Raw genomic sequence first — 20300 nt, 5'->3', positions numbered from 1 at the left:
TTGAAGGAGCTATATATCAAGCATTGAAGTAGAATCAATAGTTTGCAGTTGCATTTCACATTACTGGTATTAATAAAAGTTTCACAGTTATATAATAGACATTTCCAGTGACTTTTAACTGCACTTAACAAATCTTGGTCATGTATTTGGAGTTGCAATTCTGGAAAGACCAGAAAGGCAAAGGACAAGGTGAGCAAACTGATAATTTATGAGGAAGGCCATGCACTGACCCTCACCATGAGAAGAGAATGGGGAAAAGGTCAGAAGGATTAGCAAAGCCAGAAATATAACCTGCATCCATAAAATATGGGGAACTCTTGCTTTACTAGTGATATTCAGATATATTGTAACCAAAATATAGATTGTACTAGTCATAAAGGGACTCTGCCACCAGATTTTATTCCTTTAAATTTCTAGCACCATCAGGTATGAATTCATTTCTAGATTTCCCTCTTATATGTCAAATCTTTCCCCTCTAGCCAGGGCCGGCTCCGGTTTTCAGTAGGCTTTTGGGCAACAGAGCCTCAGCGGGCCTATATGCATTAAAAATTCAGAAACTAAAACAGTCCCGTTCCCAACAATATTCTCTAGTATGTCATCCAAAACAGCCCTCTCAAGGTTATTTCATATACAGCCCCTTAAAGTTTAATTACATGCAGCTCCCACATGGTTTCAATATATAGAGCTCACTTATAAGTTTATATTATATACAGCCCCCTTACCCTCCATGGATTCATGATGGACAGCCCCCATCCCCTATGGACAAAATACTATCAGTGAAAAGAAAAACAAAGTAATGCTAACATCAGCCCTCAGCTCAGGTCCAGCCAGGGCTCTCTGTGTCCTGTCTTCATCTGGCTCTTCTGCCGGCAGTCACGCAGCACCTTTAACCCTGCCAGGCTGCTGAGGACTGAGATTTAGCAGTGCGGGTGCCTCCAATTGTTCTGGGCCCTTACACTTGCCCAGGTATGGTAAGTGCTGGTGCCAGCCCTGAATTATCTTTGAAAAAATCTCCAGAGTTTTGTAAAAATGTGCAGAGAAGAGTTATTGCAGGCAAATTTTGGAGTCTTGGAGCTCCCACAAGCCAATAGTTATTGCACATCAGTAGTATGACACAGAAAAAAAGATGTATACTGTACATGGTGTATTACAAAGTTTTAGCAAACAGGTGACATGACCCCAAACTTTAACAGGTTACACAACCCAGCAGCAGCAGCAATCAAGGTGCATAGACAAACGGATGCAAACTGGTGTAGCATGACGGCACAGCCTGTCTTGAGTCTTTTGACCCCCCCCTATACAACTGTTGAGAATGTCAACCCCAACAATGTTCCTGTTCTAATCTCAAACAGGTTTAACCTTCTATCTCTTCACTATCCCTATAGCCTGCTCTGTCTCTGCACACAGTGTCTATCACTATGCTCAGTCAGCAATCTAATGGCACTATCAAGCATGTATAGTGGTTGTGAAAGGTGGGTTGCGGGTACAGGGACACATCTCCCATGGGGCAGGACTGCCAGTATTGCGGACTTGCCCGACTACTGTAAAAATAGCATAATTGCTGACGACAGTGGCGTAACTAGAAGCTGATAAGCCCCAGTGCAAAGTCTGTGCCAGGCCCCGACTATAATGTATGGTTTATAGTAATAGTGTTCTCATATGGGAAAGAGACACCATAAGGGCCCCCTAAACCTCTTGAGCCTGGGTGTGATCACAACCTCTGCACCGCCTCAAGTTAGGCCCCTGGCTGATGAAATTGATGGGCTGAGCGGTAAAGCACAAACCAGTGTGCCTGCACCACTCTGCATGACACAGGTATTCTGGCCTGAGTCACTTCACAGACGACGCGGCCGCCGGTTGAAGAGCGGGAGAAGAGGAGGAGAGATGTAGTCAGCAATGGAGCAGTGAAGGTGAGTATTGATTTTATATTTGTTTTGCAGTATATGCTACCTATATATTAATTATGGAGGGGACTCAGGTTGTATACGCCATCTATATATTAATTAGAGAGGGGACTCTGGCTGTATATGCAATTTTCTATATTAATTAGGGAGAGGGCTGTGGTACATATCATAATTTGTGGGTGCTGTACATATTTTAATTTATTTTAGGGAAAATATACTGTATATATGATGTATTATTTGTGTTGTAAGCCATAATGTCATCTGTTATCCAGGTGATGTTACTGTGAAGTGACTGATATTTTTAGGTGGACAGTCTGGGGGATTTTCTGCTCAGAGCTGAAGACTGCGCTGCTTCCTGTAAATAAAGGAAACCTGTCACCAAGGACCTCATTTTCACTCTAGACAGGTTGCAAAAGCCCATTACAGCTGCATTGCACATATGCCTTTCTGCTTTCTCTAAGCATGTGCATTACAATATAATTGTGTGTTTTAACTTACCTTGCACCCTGACAGAATCTTTTGTGTGGTCCCAGGGATTGGGCTTTGGTCTGGATGAACTTCAAAAAACGTGACTGCAGACTCCTCAGCTCTTTGCCCCCACATTTGTGCTCCTGTACAGCTCTTCCCTCCCCCACGGATGTCAGCTCACCAGGCTGTGAGCTCTGTGAAGGAGCTAAAAGGATGAGCTGTTCAGGAGCAGAAAGGTGGGGGTTGAGCACTAAGGAGTCTGCAACACAGACAAGTCACATGTTTTTTGAAATTCATCCAGATCAAAGCCCAACCCTTGGGACCACACGGAGGATTCTGTCAGGGTGTGTAATTTATAACAATTATAATAAACAGTTATAATTATATTGTAATGCAAATGCTTAGAGAAAGCAGAAAGACCTGTGCAATGCAGCTGTAATGGGCTGCTGTAACCTGTCTTTAGTGAAAATTAGGTCCCTGGTGACAGGTTCCCTTTAATAAGAGACCAGAAGTAGCACAGTGCATAGCCTTACCCCGCACCCTTCTGTGACCCCTCTGTCTGTAGACTGCATCTCCTGTTCCCTCCTCTTTCACTCCACAGATCGTTTATAGCAACCAGAATTAGCAGAGTTTTCGCAGGGTAACTGCTGAAATAAGGTAAAGAATGTATATTGGAAAAAAAATGTAGTTTTTAAATATTGCAACTAAAGAAAAACATTAAAAAACGTTACGTTACGGCTGAGCCCTCTCCATAGCCGGTAAGTCTTTGCTGCATATTGCAGCAAAGGCTTACCGGTAACACCCGCGATCGGTGCTAGCACCGATTGCGGGTGTTTTCACAGCGTGGGCTGCCGGCAAAGCTGCCGGCAGCCTCAAAGAGATAGCGGCGCATGGGCGCCGCCATCTTACCTGGGATCGCCACTCCCCGTGACGTCATCGGGGGCGGCGATCCGTCTCCATGGTAGCCTCGGGTCTTCCGAAGACCCGAGGCTATTTCGTTTTAACCCCTTCAATACAATGTGCTGATAGCACATTGTAATGAATGAGGAAAATCCCCATATACTGCCATACTGTAGTATGGCAGTATATGGTAGGATCGATCAGACAACCTAGGGTTAAAGTACCCTAGGGAGTCTGAAAAATAGTATAAATAAAAATAAAAAAAAGTAAAAAAAAAAATTATAATAAGAAAAAGCCTAAAATTTCAAATCACCCCCCTTTCCCTAGAACTGACATAAATATAAATAAACAGTAAAAATCATAAACACATCAGGTATCGACGCGTCCGAAAATGCCCGATCTATCAAAATATGACAACGGTTTTTCAATGCGTTTAACCCCGTAACGGAAAATAGCGCCCAAAGTCGAAAATGGCACTTTTTTGCCATTTTGAAAAATATAAAAAAATCTATAAAAAGTGATCAAAAGGTCGTACAGTCCTAAAAATTATATCATTGAAAATATTATCAAATTTCGCAAAAAATGACACCACCCACAGCTTCGTACACTAAAGTATAATAAAGTGATTAGTGCCAGAAGTTGGCAAAATCAAAAAAATAATTTTTGTACAGGAGGTTTTCATTTTTGTAAATGTATGAAAACATTATAAAACCTTTATAAATTTGGTATCCCCTTAATCCCAAAGAATAAAGTAGACATGTCATTTGGGGCGCTCAGTGAAAGACGTAATATCCAAGCCCACAAGAAAATGGCGCAAATGCGTTTTTTCACCATTTTCATTGCATTTGGAATTTTTTCCCGCTTCTGAGTACATGGCATGGAATATTTAATAAAATAAAAATTTAAGGTACAGTATGGTAACATTTACAGTAAAATGGACGATGGTAATGTTGTTGTTGTATGCCTTATGTTTATGAGCGACAGTTTTCCTGCTATATACCTGCATGTCATAAGAATTTAAATTAAAAAAAGGACCATGTTAAATTCAAATCTGGTTTTTTAAAAATTTTTACCGTTGTTTTGTATGCGTTGGAAAAGGGGTAGTCTTATACGGCGAATATATCTTAAACTCTATATTTTAAACAGGAAAGTAGGGGGGTCGTCTTATACACCAGGTCATCTTATACGCCGGAATATACGGTAGTATAGTATATATATACTAAAATGATGGAAAAATGAGAAAAGGACTGGCACTCACCGCGTATCTCCTTCCAATACGAATTTATTAGTGCATACTCACAGCAGAAAACGAGATGTGTGGTTTACAGGTCGATGGAGGGGGGGGAGGACACAGGGACTCAAAACATGACAAATAGGACAGCTGTTTCGCGCACACGGCGCTTCATCTGGCTTGTCTGTTCAAACACATGTCAAACATAGCGGACATTTAAACCTGCTAAGCACGCCCCCTAAAGCAGGAAGTGAATTCTATTGGTTCTTCCACAAATTGGGCAGTTCCCAACAAAGATTATATGCCTTAGTTCATTAGAATATATCCTAAAAGTCAATGCACTCACCGGTAGCTAGGATGCGCTGCAACCCGCTCTCATCCGATCAACATCGATATGGACGGGGCACGCTGCAAGCGATGGACCCGCGTCCGGCGCCGATGCGGCTGTATAGCAACCGCAGCGTCACCACAACGGGTCCGCCGTCGCAGGGAACGCCCCCCCCCCAGTGACGTCAGCCGGAGGGGCGGGGTTCAGTCGCAGGCTGCGCCGGAATGGGCGCACGACCCGAGGGATAAGATGTATTGCTGAGTTTAGAGCTGCACAATCTAGAGGCATTCAATATACATGGAAGTGTAAAGCGACATGCGCTTGAAATATGTATAAAGGAGGGGGCGAGTGGATAGCAAGCAAAAAACGACTTGGATTTAAAATGTTTAAAATTAGTACCTTATGTCAGAATGGACATGGGCACCAATGCTAATTTCTTCCCTGAAATCTTGAAGAAGTATCTTGTATTTGGGGCAAGAAAATAGCTGTGTATACGAATACGCAGTAGAAGTACATACTGTACATAATGTTACAATCAATACTGCATCTTAGATTAGGTTCTTTTGGGTGGGGAGTCAGAACTGTGGATATATGTCTTTTGTAGCCCTAAATAAACGTCAGGGCCTATATTCTGGACCCTGTTAAATAAATGGGCTCATGTCTAATTTATCATTGAGTCCCAGGGGACCTAAAGCTCCCGTGCGCAGGATCCATTTCCCCTCTTTTTGCAAAAGGAGGCGCTGTCTATCACCACCCCCTCTCAAGGCAGGTACTCGTTCTAGACCTGCGAATCTTAGAGTCTTAGGCCCCTTGCACACTAGCGTTGCGTTTCACGTCAGGGTGCAATGCGTGAAAAACTGACGTTTTGGCTGCGTTTTTGTTCCATTTTTCCTTGGAGTAATTTGCGTTTTTGCGTTTTTCACGCGCGTGTTGTTAGCGTTGTTTTTGCGTTTTCGGCGCATTTTTGACGCGCGTTTCAATGGGAGACTCGAGCAGTTTTCAAAGGGACCATGGTTTGGGATTAAAATGTGTTATTTAATTGAAAAATAATGTCTTCTGATAATTTGCAAACATCTGCGATCTATTCTTCACTGTTCCGCGCGTATATTATCTCCCGACAATTTAGCAGATGTGAAGAACAGTGAAGAATAGAATAAAATCATTGTACACAGTGAACACAGTGAACACAGGATCATTTAAGATAAAAACACAGTGCAGAACACAGTGCAGAATAGATTACAGATGTTCGGCACATCTGCTTACTTGTCGGGAGATACGCGCGGAGCGGTGCGAACAAAATAGCATGTGAAGAACAATATATATGTGTGTAAAGAACACATTGCAGATGTTTCCATACATCTGCAATGTCTTCTTCACACATATATATTGTTCTTCACATGCTATTTTGTTCGCACCGCTCCGCGCGTATCTCCCGACAAGTAAGCAGATGTGCCGAACATCTGTAATCTATTCTGCACTGTGTTCTGCACTGTGTTTTTATCTTAAATGATCCTGTGGTCACTGTGTTCACTGTGTTCACTGGTTTTATTCTATTCTTCACTGTTCTTCATTGTGTTTTTTTAATTAAATGATCGTTCGCGAGCAGGGGAAATACTGTTATACTGGTCACCTAGCAACCCTTACGTTTAAAACGCATCGCACTCGCATTGCACTTGCAATGTTTGCGAGTGCAATGCGTTTTTGATACGTCCCCATAGACTTGAATGGGGCGTGAAAAATGCGCGTGAATCGCAAAAATAGAGCATGCTGCGATTTTGACGCGCGTGCAAACGAACGCAAGCACGCGCGTTGAAAACCACGCAAATGGAGAAAGACCCATTGAATACAATGGGACAGAGTGCAATGCGAGTTCTGCGCGTCAAATGCACGCGCAGAACTCGCGCGTGAAAAACGCCAGTGTAGAAGGGGCCTTAGGGTCAGAATTATGGTGTGTTTTTACGTGCTCTATTAATCTGGGTGCTCCTGAACCTGTCTTTCTAAAGTGCTCTATTAATCTGGGTGCTCCTGAACCTGTCTTTCTAAAGACAGGTTCAGGAGCACCCAGATTAATAGAGCACGTAAAAACACACCATAATTCTGACCCTAAGACTCTAAGATTCGCAGGTCTAGAACGAGTACCTGCCTTGAGAGGGGGTGGTGATAGACAGCGCCTCCTTTTGCAAAAAGAGGGGAAATGGATCCTGCGCACGGGAGCTTTAGGTCCCCTGGGACTCAATGATAAATTAGACATGAGCCCATTTATTTAACAGGGTCCAGAATATAGGCCCTGACGTTTATTTAGGGCTACAAAAGACATATATCCACAGTTCCGACTCCCCACCCAAAAGAACCTAATCTAAGATGCAGTATTGATTGTAACATTATGTACAGTATGTACTTCTACTGCGTATTTGTATACACAGCTATTTTCTTGCCCCAAATACAAGATACTTCTTCAAGATTTCAGGGAAGAAATTAGCATTGGTGCCCATGTCCATTCTGACATAAGGTACTAATTTTAAACATTTTAAATCCAGGTCGTTTTTTGCTTGCTATCCACTCGCCCCCTCCTTTATACATATTTCAAGCGCATGTCGCTTTACACTTCCATGTATATTGAATGCCTCTAGATTGTGCAGCTGTAAACTCAGCAATACATCTTATCCCTCGGGTCGTGCGCCCATTCCGGCGCAGCCTGCGAGTGAACCCCGCCCCTCCGGCTGACGTCACTGGGGGGGGCGTTCCCTGCGACGGCGGACCCGTTGTGGTGACGCTGCGGTTGCTATACAGCCGCGTCGGCGCCGGACGCGGGTCCATCGCTTGCAGCGTGCCCCGTCCATATCGATGTTGATCGGATGAGAGCGGGTTGCAGCGCATCCTAGCTACCGGTGAGTGCATTGACTTTTAGGATATATTCTAATGAACTAAGGCATATAATCTTTGTTGGGAACTGCCCAATTTGTGGAAGAACCAATAGAATTCACTTCCTGCTTTAGGGGGCGTGCTTAGCAGGTTTAAATGTCCGCTATGTTTGACATGTGTTTGAACAGACAAGCCAGATGAAGCGCCGTGTGCGCGAAACAGCTGTCCTATTTGTCATGTTTTGAGTCCCTGTGTCCTCCCCCCCCCTCCATCGACCTGTAAACCACACATCTCGTTTTCTGCTGTGAGTATGCACTAATAAATTCGTATTGGAAGGAGATACGCGGTGAGTGCCAGTCCTTTTCTCATTTTTCCATTATTTGTATATCCTGACGCTAGGAATTTAGAGCACCACTGCACTCCAAGCAACCGTTCCATGTTCCAACACCCATTTGTTTTTTCACTGGGACTTTTTTGATAGAGATTATATGGAAATCTATATACCTATGTCTCATTCAAGTTGACGTACTGTCAGTAGTGCCACCCATCTTTTCATGTTCTATTAGCACAACTATATACTAAAATGAATTACTATTTACATATAGTAATAGACAGTTAATCAGGAACAATATTAATGTATTTTAAGGTTTAATGTTCTCTATTGCCCTCCATGCACGCTCCCAGCAAATTGACCTGAAAAAATCATCAGACTGTGCCAACTGCATCAGACCTCGTCTTCTTATCATCCAGGGGTGAATACTGTCTGGGTCATCTTCCTATTACCACACAGTGAGGTGAGGCAAATCAGACATTCAATTGAACCTTTATAAACCCAAGTGTTGCAAAATGTGATTTGCTCTGGAGTTAATATCCCTGTGTCTAGAAGTTTTGGAAATTGTAAAATCTTAGGCTAAATTGTATGTCCAATACATAGATACCCTTACTAATATTGCTGTTGGAACACTACTTCCAAGTAGTGTATTTTTCTGCACCTGACACCTAAAAATGGTGCCATTAAAAAAAATACCACTTGTCCTACAAAAAGTCCTCATGCAGCTACATTGACTGACTGATTTCCTTTAATGCTTTGGGGCAAAATGATACAAAAATGTAAGATTACTTTGTGCTGAAGTGAATATTGTGAAAAGTGTGTCCACCTTTAGCAAAGCTTAACAGGGTAACCAATATTATACTTATCATGTTAGACCTTCCTTGGTGCCACTGGAAAGGTACAGCAGTGATGGCTGTGCTGTGTGATTACTGCGGTAAGGCCTACCACCCTATATAGTACCCAGCACAGGCTACACCCCTTGCAGGTCAAACGTCTGTCAAACCAGTTCACATTGCGGTGTCCGTGTTTTGCTATGTTTCTGGTATTTGATCTGGGCCTGTATTTCCTGGGCCTGCAGTCGTCCCGGACACCGGAACACATTACTTTATTATCTGGTAAGGACTGGCATTTATATTATCCTAGATACTCCATAACCGATTCCACGTGCACTCAGGCACCTCGGTTCATCTTACCTAGCATTTCACCATGGTATCTCTAGGATCTCATACAATTCATCTCAGTCCCTACACTTACTTTTTCTGACCAGATCTTCTCATGGTGTTCCATGTGTTGTCCTTGAGTACGACTGCCCTTTTCCTGTGTCTTACCGTTTGCATGTTTTTGCATCTTGTATCAAATTGATCTATATCATGTTTTTACATATTTCATTAATAAAGGTTTATTGTGTTTCTAATACTCTCGTTGCTAGAGTCTTTCCTCCCTTCCCCCTTTGAGGGAAACCTTTGGTTTCATAATCTCTATATAATATAGAGCTGAAGCCACTGTGGTTGATTTTCCATTTCTGCAATCTCAATTTCTGTTTTAAAAATGTTTGATTTTACAAAGTGGATGGAAAAGTGGGTTTGTTGCACTCGTTTAACCAGATTTATCAACTGGGACATTTTAAAACATGCAAAAATGGGTGAAATTTTACTCCAGGAAAGTGGTGGTATCGAAACTGGAACAACATCTCAGGACAGATGTGAATATGTGTGAGATTTATCAAGCAGTTCATATATTGGGGCTTCTTAAAGTTAACTCAATTTCTAGTAAAAGTTACTTAATCATAAATTTCTCCCGCTAGGTATCAGAAGTTCTTGGACCTGCCCCATACCCTATAAACTTGTAAGCACAGTACTGGATGGTAACTATATGTCACTGTACACACTGCTGCCGTTTACTAGCAAAATAAATGGTACCTATATTATAATAATAGTTTTGGTTTGTTTTGTTTTTTAGTTACTTTTGTATTTATGGATCTTTACTAAAAAGCAGCTCTGCATAATGATGGTAAAACAATGGAAATAATTAAGGCAGAAGCCTTGGCTATGATGCTATTGTTCTCCTGCCAGCATAATAAACGGCAGTGACAACACAAGTACACAAACTACCACATAGCCCCATTATCCTGTCCTGTATGACCAGTGATGTGTATGTGTAGTCCTGTACATGACCGGCGCTGTGTATGTGTAGTCCTGTACATGACTCGTGCTGTGTATGTGTAGTCCTGTACATGACTGGTGTTGTGTATGTGTAGTCCTGTACATGACTGGTGTTGTGTATGTGTAGTCCTGTACATGACAGGTGATGTGTATGTGTAGTCCTGTACATGACAGGTGATGTGTTTGTGTAGTGCTGTACATGACTGGTGCTGTGTATGTGTAGTCCTGTACATGACAGATGATGTGTATGTGTAGTCCTGTACATGACTGGTGCTGTGTATGTGTAGTAGTCATGTGTATGTGTAGTCCTGTATGGCAGGTGATGTGTATGTCGAGTAGTCCTGTGTATGTGTAGTCCTGTGCATGACCGGTGATGTGTATGTGTAGTCCTGTGCATGACCGGTGATGTGTATGTGTAGTCGTGTACATGACCGGTGATGTGTATGTGTAGTCCTGTACATGACCGGTGCTGTGTATGTGTAGTCCTGTACATGACCGGTGATGTGTATGTGTAGTCCTGTACATGACCGGTGATGTGTATGTGTAGTCCTGTGCATGACCGGTGATGTGTATGTGTAGTCCTGTGCATGACCGGTGATGTGTATGTGTAGTCGTGTACATGACCGGTGCTGTGTATGTGTAGTCCTGTGCATGACCGGTGATGTGTATGTGTAGTCGTGTACATGACCGGTGATGTGTATGTGTAGTCCTGTACATGACCGGTGATGTGTATGTGTAGTCCTGTACATGACCGGTGATGTGTATGTGTAGTCCTGTACATGACCGGTGATGTGTATGTGTAGTCCTGTACATGACCGGTGATGTGTATGTGTAGTCCTGTACATGACCGGTGATGTGTATGTGTAGTCCTGTACATGACAGGTGCTGTGTATGTGTAGTAGTCCTGTACATGACAGGTGCTGTGTATGTGTAGTAGTCCTGTACATGACAGGTGCTGTGTATGTGTAGTAGTCCTGTACATGACAGGTGCTGTGTATGTGTAGTAGTCCTGTACATGACAGGTGCTGTGTATGTGTAGTAGTGCTGTACATGACCGGTGATGTGTATGTGTAGTGCTGTACATGACAGGTGATGTGTATGTGTAGTAGTCCTGTATGACCAGTGATGTGTATGTGTAGTGCTGTACATGACCGGTCCTGTGTATGAGTAGTCCTGTATGGCCGGCTCTGTGTATGTGTAGTAGTCCTGTGTATGAGTAGTCCTGTATGGCCGGCGCTGTGTATGTGTAGTAGTCATGTGTATGTGTAGTCCTGTATGGCAGGTGATGTGTATGTCGAGTAGTCCTGTGTATGTGTAGTCCTGTATGGCAGGTGATGTGTATGTCGAGTAGTCCTGTGTATGTGTAGTCGTGTACATGACCGGTGCTGTGTATGTGTAGTCCTGTACATGACCGGTGATGTGTATGTGTAGTCCTGTACATGACCGGTGATGTGTATGTGTAGTAGTCCTGTGTATGAGTAGTCCTGTATGACCAGTGATGTGTATGTGTAGTGCTGTACATGACAGGTGCTGTGTATGTCTAGTCCTGTACATGACCGGTGATGTGTATGTGTAGTCCTGTACATGACCGGTGATGTGTATGTGTAGTCCTGTACATGACCGGTGATGTGTATGTGTAGTCCTGTACATGACCGGTGATGTGTATGTGTAGTCCTGTACATGACCGGTGATGTGTATGTGTAGTAGTCCTGTACATGACCGGTGATGTGTATGTGTAGTCCTGTACATGACCGGTGATGTGTATGTGTAGTAGTCCTGTATGACCAGTGATGTGTATGTGTAGTGCTGTACATGACCGGTGATGTGTATGTGTAGTCCTGTACATGACCGGTGATGTGTATGTGTAGTCCTGTACATGACCGGTGATGTGTATGTGTAGTAGTCCTGTGTATGAGTAGTCCTGAATGACCAGTGATGTGTATGTGTAGTCCTGTACATGACCGGTGATGTGTATGTGTAGTCCTGTACATGACCGGTGATGTGTATGTGTAGTAGTCCTGTGTATGAGTAGTCCTGTATGGCCGGCGCTGTGTATGTTTAGTAGTCATGGGTATGTGTAGTCCTGTATGGCAGTTGATGTGTATGTGGAGTAGCCCTGTGTATGTGTAGTCCTGTACATGACCGGTCCTGTGTATGAGTAGTCCTGTATGGCCGGCGCTGTATATGTTTAGTAGTCCGGTGTATGAGTAGTCCTGTATGGCCAGCGCTGTGTATGTGTAGTAGTCATGGGTATGTGTAGTCCTGTATGGCAGTTGATGTGTATGTGGAGTAGCCCTGTGTATGTGTAGTCCTGTACATGACCGGTCCTGTGTATGTGTAGTCCTGTATGGCAGGTGATGTGTATGTGTAGTAGTCCTGTAAATGACCGGTGCTATGTATGTGGAGTAGTCCTTGTGTATGAGTAGTCCTTGTGTATGAGTAGTCCTTGTGTATGAGTAGTCCTGTACATGGCCGGCGCTATGTATTACCGGTCCTGTGTATGTATAGTCATGTATGACTGGTCCTGTGTATGAGTAGTCCTGTAAATGACCGGTGCTATGTATGTGTAGTAGTCATGTGTATGTGTAGTCCTGTATGAGTAGTCCTTGTGTATGAGTAGTCCTGTATGGCCGGCGCTATACAGCAGTAACATCTTCCCGTCCCCCGGCTCCCGCAGTCGCGCCCCCTCCTTCCTCACAGCACTGAGCACTCGCACCCTCCGCCCGCTGACTCCACCGTCTTGTGTGCGCGCTATCTCCAATGGCAAGAGATGAGCCGAGCGCGCCGCAGCCAATCAGAGAGAAGGAGTGTGAGCAGGGCGTGCACTGATTGGACGGCGACATATGAGAATACAGACCCGGGCGAGATTCGCAAATCGGCTCCTGGAGTCAGATAGAAGGAGCTGGGAGCGAGGAGGGATTAGCGCTGCCAAATCCCATGTAGTCCAATCCGCTGCCACCTCATCCACATACACACATCTGCCAGAGGGGGCACTCACCCTGCTCCTTCATCGCTCATTCCAAAAATTAGGACTAAGGTGTTTGAGGTTTGAGCAGCAAACATGCCAAGCCAGGTGAGAGCCCCAGCCCAGGAAGCCCCGGAGGAGGAGGAGGTGTACTATCCCGGAGAACCGCTGCGGGAGCATGCCCTGGTCCCGGATCTCAGGACTTACAAGGATCTGTATGAGAGGTCCATCCACAGCCCACAAGGTACATCCTGGGATGTAGCAGAGCTGAGCCTGTGCTCTGGGTTAGGGAGTTGCACGGTTTATTGTTCTACCAGGTTTCATTATTGTGTATTTTACATGGGACTGCACAGGGGACCTAAACTATTCCATAAGAAGCAATGTTCTACATATTTAATTCATATTATACTATATACTTATTATAGTATTAATACACATTATTACACCAGGGATTGGTGATGTAATGATCCCTCTGCTTCCATGTCTTTCTTCTCTTCAGACTTCTGGATGGACGTTGCCTCTGATTTTTATTGGAAATCTCCCCCAACTGGGAAAGTCCTGGATTACAATTTTGACATCACCAAAGGCAAAATATTTGTGGAGTTTATGAAAGGGGCCAAGACCAATGTGTGCTACAATGTTGTGGACAGGAATGTCCTGGAGAAGAATCTTGGGGATAAAACAGCATATTTCTGGTAATATAGATAGTCCATATTGTTAAATAAGACATTAGAAATATCCCAATAAATGATGATGGAGGTGACAGGTCCCTTCTAAGTACTGTACACAGATCCTACACACAAGTGCCTTCTGGATCACTGCTATTGCTACCAGTCCCTTCTGCCTGCCTAGGTGGCCAGCCGCCTCTGTATCCTGGTGCTGAGTATGCGGCTCCTTCCATTCTAGGAAAGACATGGCACCAGCTGTAAATTGTCTGGTTTCTGATGCATTTTATTGCCACATCAAACTTTACTTAAGATGATTTCTGATAAGTTGATTTGAGCACCTTGATCTGCAGTAACTAAATTCAATGACATGTTTCAGATCATAAATCTGCAGCGGAAAGCCATTTCTAATGCAGTTTCTGTCTGCAATGTGTGTATGGGATATTAATAAATCCCTTATACTACACTGATAATGTATCATGCTGTTCATTTATAGTGCTGTAACTCTGCAGCTAATGTGCTACATGTGTGGGTCACCTACCAAAATACAATGGGAAAACCCAGGTATTCCATTTTCTTAGTAACCTCATATACATGTTGAAGATGGAAACCAGAAACGCTGGTTAGTAAACGAACAATGTAAAGTGTGGAACTGGTTTTTCAAGTGTAACTACTTATTTGTTCAAGGCATTTGGCTATTTGTCGTCTGAGGGTATGAAGATAAAAGTTCTTCATTGTTACACCATTCTTGTAGGGTCGGGAAGTAAGAATTCGAAGCCAACTAAGGCTGCCTTGCAGGCGTTTGGAGACTTGTAGCCATTGATGCTCCACTAGGGGATTATGGGAGATATGCAAATACATTTTTAGGATGGGATAAGGAAAACAATGCCTTTTTATCTACCTTGTAAGGCAGCCCCCTTAACACCAAGCATGACTTTCAGGAAGCCTAATGACATGTTGAGGGATTAAAGCTTAACCAGTATATCAATTCCAGAAGATACAGATTCCCAACTTTGGACCGCACTGTTTCAACTGGTTTAGCTGAAAGAGGGGATTTTCAATAGGGCGCTGGAGTACCATAAATGTGTCACACGACCCTTTTGTGGAGCAGCTGCACTAGGCTTCATATGACACAAATTGGGGGGCGTTCCGGTGCTCATTCGGCCCGTGCGCCAGATTTAACATGCTAAGTCTGTCGCACACCCTATGTTAAAGGTACACCCCTAAAAAAAGGGGGTGAACTCTGTCAGGCCAGTGCAGGGAAGCACCAAATTCATGATTTTTGGTGCATGTTCTTGATGAATCTGTCACATCCAGCATTATACACGAGCAGAGCACTTTTAGTGGAGTTTCCTACATTCTTAGGAAATGTGTTCCATTGCCTTTTTCTGTCCCCGCTGACAGTTAGGTCATCTGTGATCCCGAGCTGTGGGACGTAATTTCAGGGTATGATTTTAAGGAGAGGTGTGAATCCAGAGGTGTACCAGACATATTGGGAATGTGTATGCCATAAATGTCTAGGATGAGCATATTGCATGTCAAACAGGTGTTCTCCTTATGGAGAGATTGCCTATTAAGGCCGCCTTAAAGGCATTTGGAGATTTAAAGCCATAGATGCTCCACTAGGGAATTCTGGGAAGTATGCAAAAACATGTTCCAAGGTGTTAATGGAAAACAATGCCTCCTGCCTTGAAAGGCAGCCCCCTTAACACCAAGTATGACCTACAAGAAGTCTAAAGATATGGTGTGGGATTAAGCCAAACCAGTATATCTATTCCAGAAGGAACAGACTCCCAACTGTAGACAGCACTGTTTCGAACTGGTAGGAAACTGGATTGGCTGTGTGAGAGCCTCTCCATTTAACACCTTGGAAAACGTTTTTGCATATATCACATATCCACAGAATAGTGGGTAACTGGCTGAGAGTCCATTGCTGGGACTCGCATCAACCAGGACCCTCAACAACCTGAGTTAACCAACAACATGGACCCTCACGTGTCCTGATATGGATCCATGGTGTGTATGCTGATTCCACACTACATTTACTTCTGCATGATATAGCCGCCCTGGAAGTATAATAAAAGTAAAAGGAGCAGTTGCTGAGCATGTACACCCCCGGTCCATTGACATGTGGCACTTATGAACACCTATTGGCCTATAGCCCTTGGGCTCTGAAGGTTACCCCTCTATATAGTGGTAAGTCTCTACCTGGCGTATCACAGCTAATAACGGTAAAAGTGTTTAAGATCCAGCTATACATGATTTGGTAATATATTTACAATATTATCTGTAGTTGGAAACATTTATGGCAGGAAGTGTACTATAATCGCGATGTGGTTATAGTTTTACAGTAAGACCAGTCACCAAGAATCATGCTGTGAAGTCACATTGTTGGATGATGTGTCGCACTTTAATAAAATGCTGCAGAACTTGAAAAGATATTATTAAACTGCAGGTGTAGAAAAGTTATTAACTTCAAGACTTGAAGCTATTTTGGAGCTGACCCAGATTCTGAAGATTATTTAAGTTTTTGGGCAGCCACGATAGCAGCTTGTTATTGAATAAAGATGAACTATGTTGTTTCCTTTACAAAAGAACAGGACTTGTGTGTCACCATTCAGTGATATTATTAGATCCTCCTGGTAAACAGGAGAGATATTGAATGACATTGAAGAACATACTGATGGATCTAAATAACCCTTATAGTGGTAAGGACAGTGAGAGACTAGGAATACCTAGCTGTGACGCTTTGTTAGAACACATCTTATAGCTAATGTATCTGGGGTATGTTAATATGTATGTTATTATGCTAATTAAATGTTAATAAAAGTCAAATAACTTTGTATATTCGGCTAGGTAAAATCTGTGGTCCAAATAAGTACAGGAGGTCCCCTACTTAAGAACACCAGACTTACAGACGACCCCTATTTACAAACAAACCTCTGGATGTTGACAATTTAATATACAGTAGCCCTAAGTTACAATAAACAGCTATAACAGTTATCAAATGTGTCTGCAATTAAGCTTTATAGTTAATCCTGATTCTGATGACACTCCAACATTTTTTAAATCCAATTGTCACAGAGACCAAACAAAATTAGTTTGTTCTTACAATTATGAAATATACAGTTCCGACTTGCATACAAATTCAACTTAAGAACAAACCTAGGGGAACCTATCTTGTACGTAACCTGGGGACTGCCTGTACAATGTTATAGAATAGGAGAAACTGAGCACATAGATATTACCTTTTGTGGGAGAAGTTTTGGTATAAGTTCTTTGAATCCAGTGAGTAGCTCTACTACTCTCTGTCAGGCACCAGGGGTAGTGGACCCACTGGACCACCGTGGACAATGACGTAAGCTGCCACCTGGGACCGGAATCTAAGTGGTAGCCGTTTTTCACCAGAACCGGACACAAAGCGGGTTGGATTTGTTGCGGTGTGGTACCACCAGGTCGTTCCACAGGCGCAACTTTGTCAGCAGTGGCAGCCAAGGCGAGGTACAGAGTCGTTGAACAGAATCGTAGTCGTGGACAGGCAGGAGGTCGGGACGGGCAGCATAGAATCCGAGTCGGCGACGAAGCAGATGCTCAGGGCAGGCAGCAAAGGAGTGTAGTCAGGATCGGAACCGGGGTCACCGGGAATTCAGAACAAGAGCACAGGGCATCAGGAACAAAGCTTTCTCAAAGGCACAAAGACCTGGCGTGGTGTGCAGGAAGAGGCTGGCTTATGATACGCCAGCCCTTTAAATCTTTGGGAGCCGGCGCGCATAGACCAGGAGCGTGGACGGGTGAGTTGGAGCTGCGGGGCGCTGGAGCATGGAGAGGGGCACAGGTGAGCCAGCGACCAAAGATGTAGGTCGTGGGAGCACCCGTGACACTTTCAGTCACTGATTCTACTGCCCACAGGACTTCTAAGTCTGAATGTGTATGAATATAAAACTTTAAAATAACTTAATTTTTTAAAAATAATATCCCACAAAATATATATTTTTTTTTTAGTGCCTCTTCGGCAGCTTCTAAGAACTGCAACAAATTGCGATTATTTTGGCGACTACATTGTCTCGTGCCATTTTTGGTGTGAATGGATGCAACCGGCAGCGTTCCTGCCCTGTGCCTTCACAATTTCTAAAAATTTATGTTTACCAAGTCAGACCTGGCATAGTTTTGTGTTAGTGCAGCACGGCTGACAGGTACAATATGAGGTCTAAACCACATGAGATATTGGTGGGAAAACAATCTCATTTCTATAATCAACATAAAACATTTGAATGTGAGTCCCATTGCAGGTGGATTACCTGACATGATGAGAGCAGTTCAGCTAAACTGCATTTAGACTAGTTTTATCGAGGGCCAGATAAGACTTTCTGCACAGGGGCAAATGTAATTGTGTAAGGAACAAAGAGTATATCTATTTCATAAAGTAATATATTTCTCATTAAAATGTAATGTTATATATTATCTAGACATTGTATGATATAATCTAGGTGTAACTCATCCAGGACTACACATCATGGTTCTCTTTATAGCCTAAAAAGGGATGAGCTCTGTCTCATTAAGGTCAATCCTATAAAAGTGTTCATATAACTAGTTTCCCTTGATCTAAACTTAGCTCAAAGTATTTTATTATACTGTCATGTTATTGTATGTATTATTCCCTTATAGCTCTGTCTAGCATACACTCAGATATTCAGCCATGTGGCAGCAGGGATAAAAATGAAAATCTTTATATAGGTCCATCATATTCTGTAGCGCTTTACAGATTCAGGGGAACATATATAAATTAAAAAAGACATTACAGAGTAATAACAGCCACATGGAACAATAGGAGAGGGCCCTGCTCGCAAGAGCTTACAGTCTATGAAGATGAGTGGGTGACACAAGGGGTATTAGAGCTTGTATAATGGTCCAGCCATTCTTTTTAAGAGAATGGAATAAAAATTAAAGAGGCTGCTTTAACCAGCCATCATCCGCCATCTTATATACAAACTTGGCCTCGTTAACCACTGACAGTATTACCGTATATACTTGTTTATAAGTCGGCTTATACACGAGTCAATAAACTTATATACTCACCCTCCGGCGGCCCAGATGCTCAGCGCGGCTTCTCTTCTGTCTTCCCCGCATCTCCTCTTCTTTCTTCGGTCTTCTGTAACAGCCTGCATAGACGCGGCAATGACGTCAGCAGCGGCCGCATCATAGTGTGCGCCTGCCAGCATAGTGCATGGTCGCTTCTCTGTCGGCTGTTACAGAAGACCGAAGAAAGAAGAGTAGCCGCGGGGAAGACAAAAGAGGAGCCTCACCGACATCGGGGAGCCGCGCTGAGCGTTGGGCGAGTATGGAAGTTTTTTTTTTTGTTTGTTTTTGTTCTGGGTGGGCTGGCTGTATACTACTGGGAGCTGGCTGGCTATATACTGGGCGGGCTGTGACCAATGCATTTCCCACCCTCGGCTTATACTTGAGTCAATAGGTTTTCCTAGTATTTGGAGGTAAAATTAGGGGTCTCGGCTTATACTTGGGTTGGCTTATACTTGAGTATATACGGTGTGTCAAGCAGCTGAGCAGCTTTTAAATGTTTCTTTTGGGGTCCGGTGTGGTGGCATCATGAAGAAAATCAACTGTGAAGTGAGATGTAAATTGGTTTTATGAAGTCAGGAAGAGCAGAGAGTTTAACACTGAAATCAGGCTGTAATTGATGGTCCTATCATTTATCAGATCTCCTGAAGTCTGATGTCAATCACACTGTCTGATGTCATCACAATGTCAATCACATGGGAGGAGGTGTACAAAGTCTGTGAGAGCTTTACTTTAATGTTTAACTCTCCGCCTCCTCTCCCCATACTGTGTCATAAAAGAAATATGATCTAGAAAGTGTTCAACTGTTTGAAAACATACTGGTAGTGGTTTATTAGGCCATTTTCTGATGATAGGTTCCTTTTAAAGTTGCATGCAGTTAGCAAGTACTATAGGCCTGCCTAAATAAATGGGTTTGAAGACTAAGAAAGTCAGAAGATCCAATGTCATGTTAAATTGAGGTTTCTACTGTCTAATAGATTTAACGTAAGAGAACAAAACTTATGGTGTTCATGGCTTACAGATAGCAATATTTGTAGGGGTTGTCTGACTCCATAAAATGATGCAGTCCCATTCATCTGCTGCCCTCGACTATGACCCTAGCCCAAACAGAGTGTGCCATGCCGAGGCCAGTGATTGGCTGTAGTAGACATGTGGGACATATCATTTACAGTTATGTTATGCTTAGTCTATAAAATTTCTGCCTTTTTTTTTTTTTTTTTTTTTTATTACTTTGAAATTTATAATTTTTCATTGTACAAACAATAACATTTAATTGCTGAAATTGGCAGATCCCTCTAAGAAGGTGCTGGTAACTTTATATACATACATTTAAGACCCTGGTGCATATAAACCTAGGAAAGCAGAGCTTTATATTTGAGCCAAACTGATTTATGCCATGTTCAAAAAA

General features: G+C 43.1%; 1 protein-coding gene across 5 annotated transcripts in view; it reads left to right on the top strand.

The window, feature by feature from the left end:
* The window catches only part of LOC140132870 (acetyl-coenzyme A synthetase, cytoplasmic-like), a 56009-nt gene that overhangs the window by 15549 nt on the left and 20160 nt on the right, over positions 1 to 20300 (top strand). The window contains exons 1-4 of one of the 5 annotated variants that reach the window (XM_072152223.1): positions 7899 to 8039; positions 8378 to 8487; positions 9829 to 9869; positions 13651 to 13846. In XM_072152223.1, the coding sequence (XP_072008324.1) occupies positions 13659 to 13846 (188 nt within the window). In that variant the 5' untranslated portion in view covers positions 7899 to 8039; positions 8378 to 8487; positions 9829 to 9869; positions 13651 to 13658. Of the gene's footprint in view, positions 1 to 7898; positions 8040 to 8377; positions 8488 to 9828; positions 9870 to 12953; positions 13396 to 13650; positions 13847 to 20300 lie in introns of those variants that run through there. The other 4 variants (XM_072152221.1, XM_072152222.1, XM_072152219.1 and 1 more) reach the window with 4 other exon arrangements.

This window comes from Engystomops pustulosus, chromosome 5 (genome assembly GCF_040894005.1).
Source record: "Engystomops pustulosus chromosome 5, aEngPut4.maternal, whole genome shotgun sequence".
NCBI classification, from domain to species: Eukaryota; Metazoa; Chordata; class Amphibia; order Anura; family Leptodactylidae; genus Engystomops; species Engystomops pustulosus.
The sequence above is the reverse complement of the archived record's forward strand: the minus strand, read 5'-3'. Positions and strand labels throughout refer to the sequence as shown.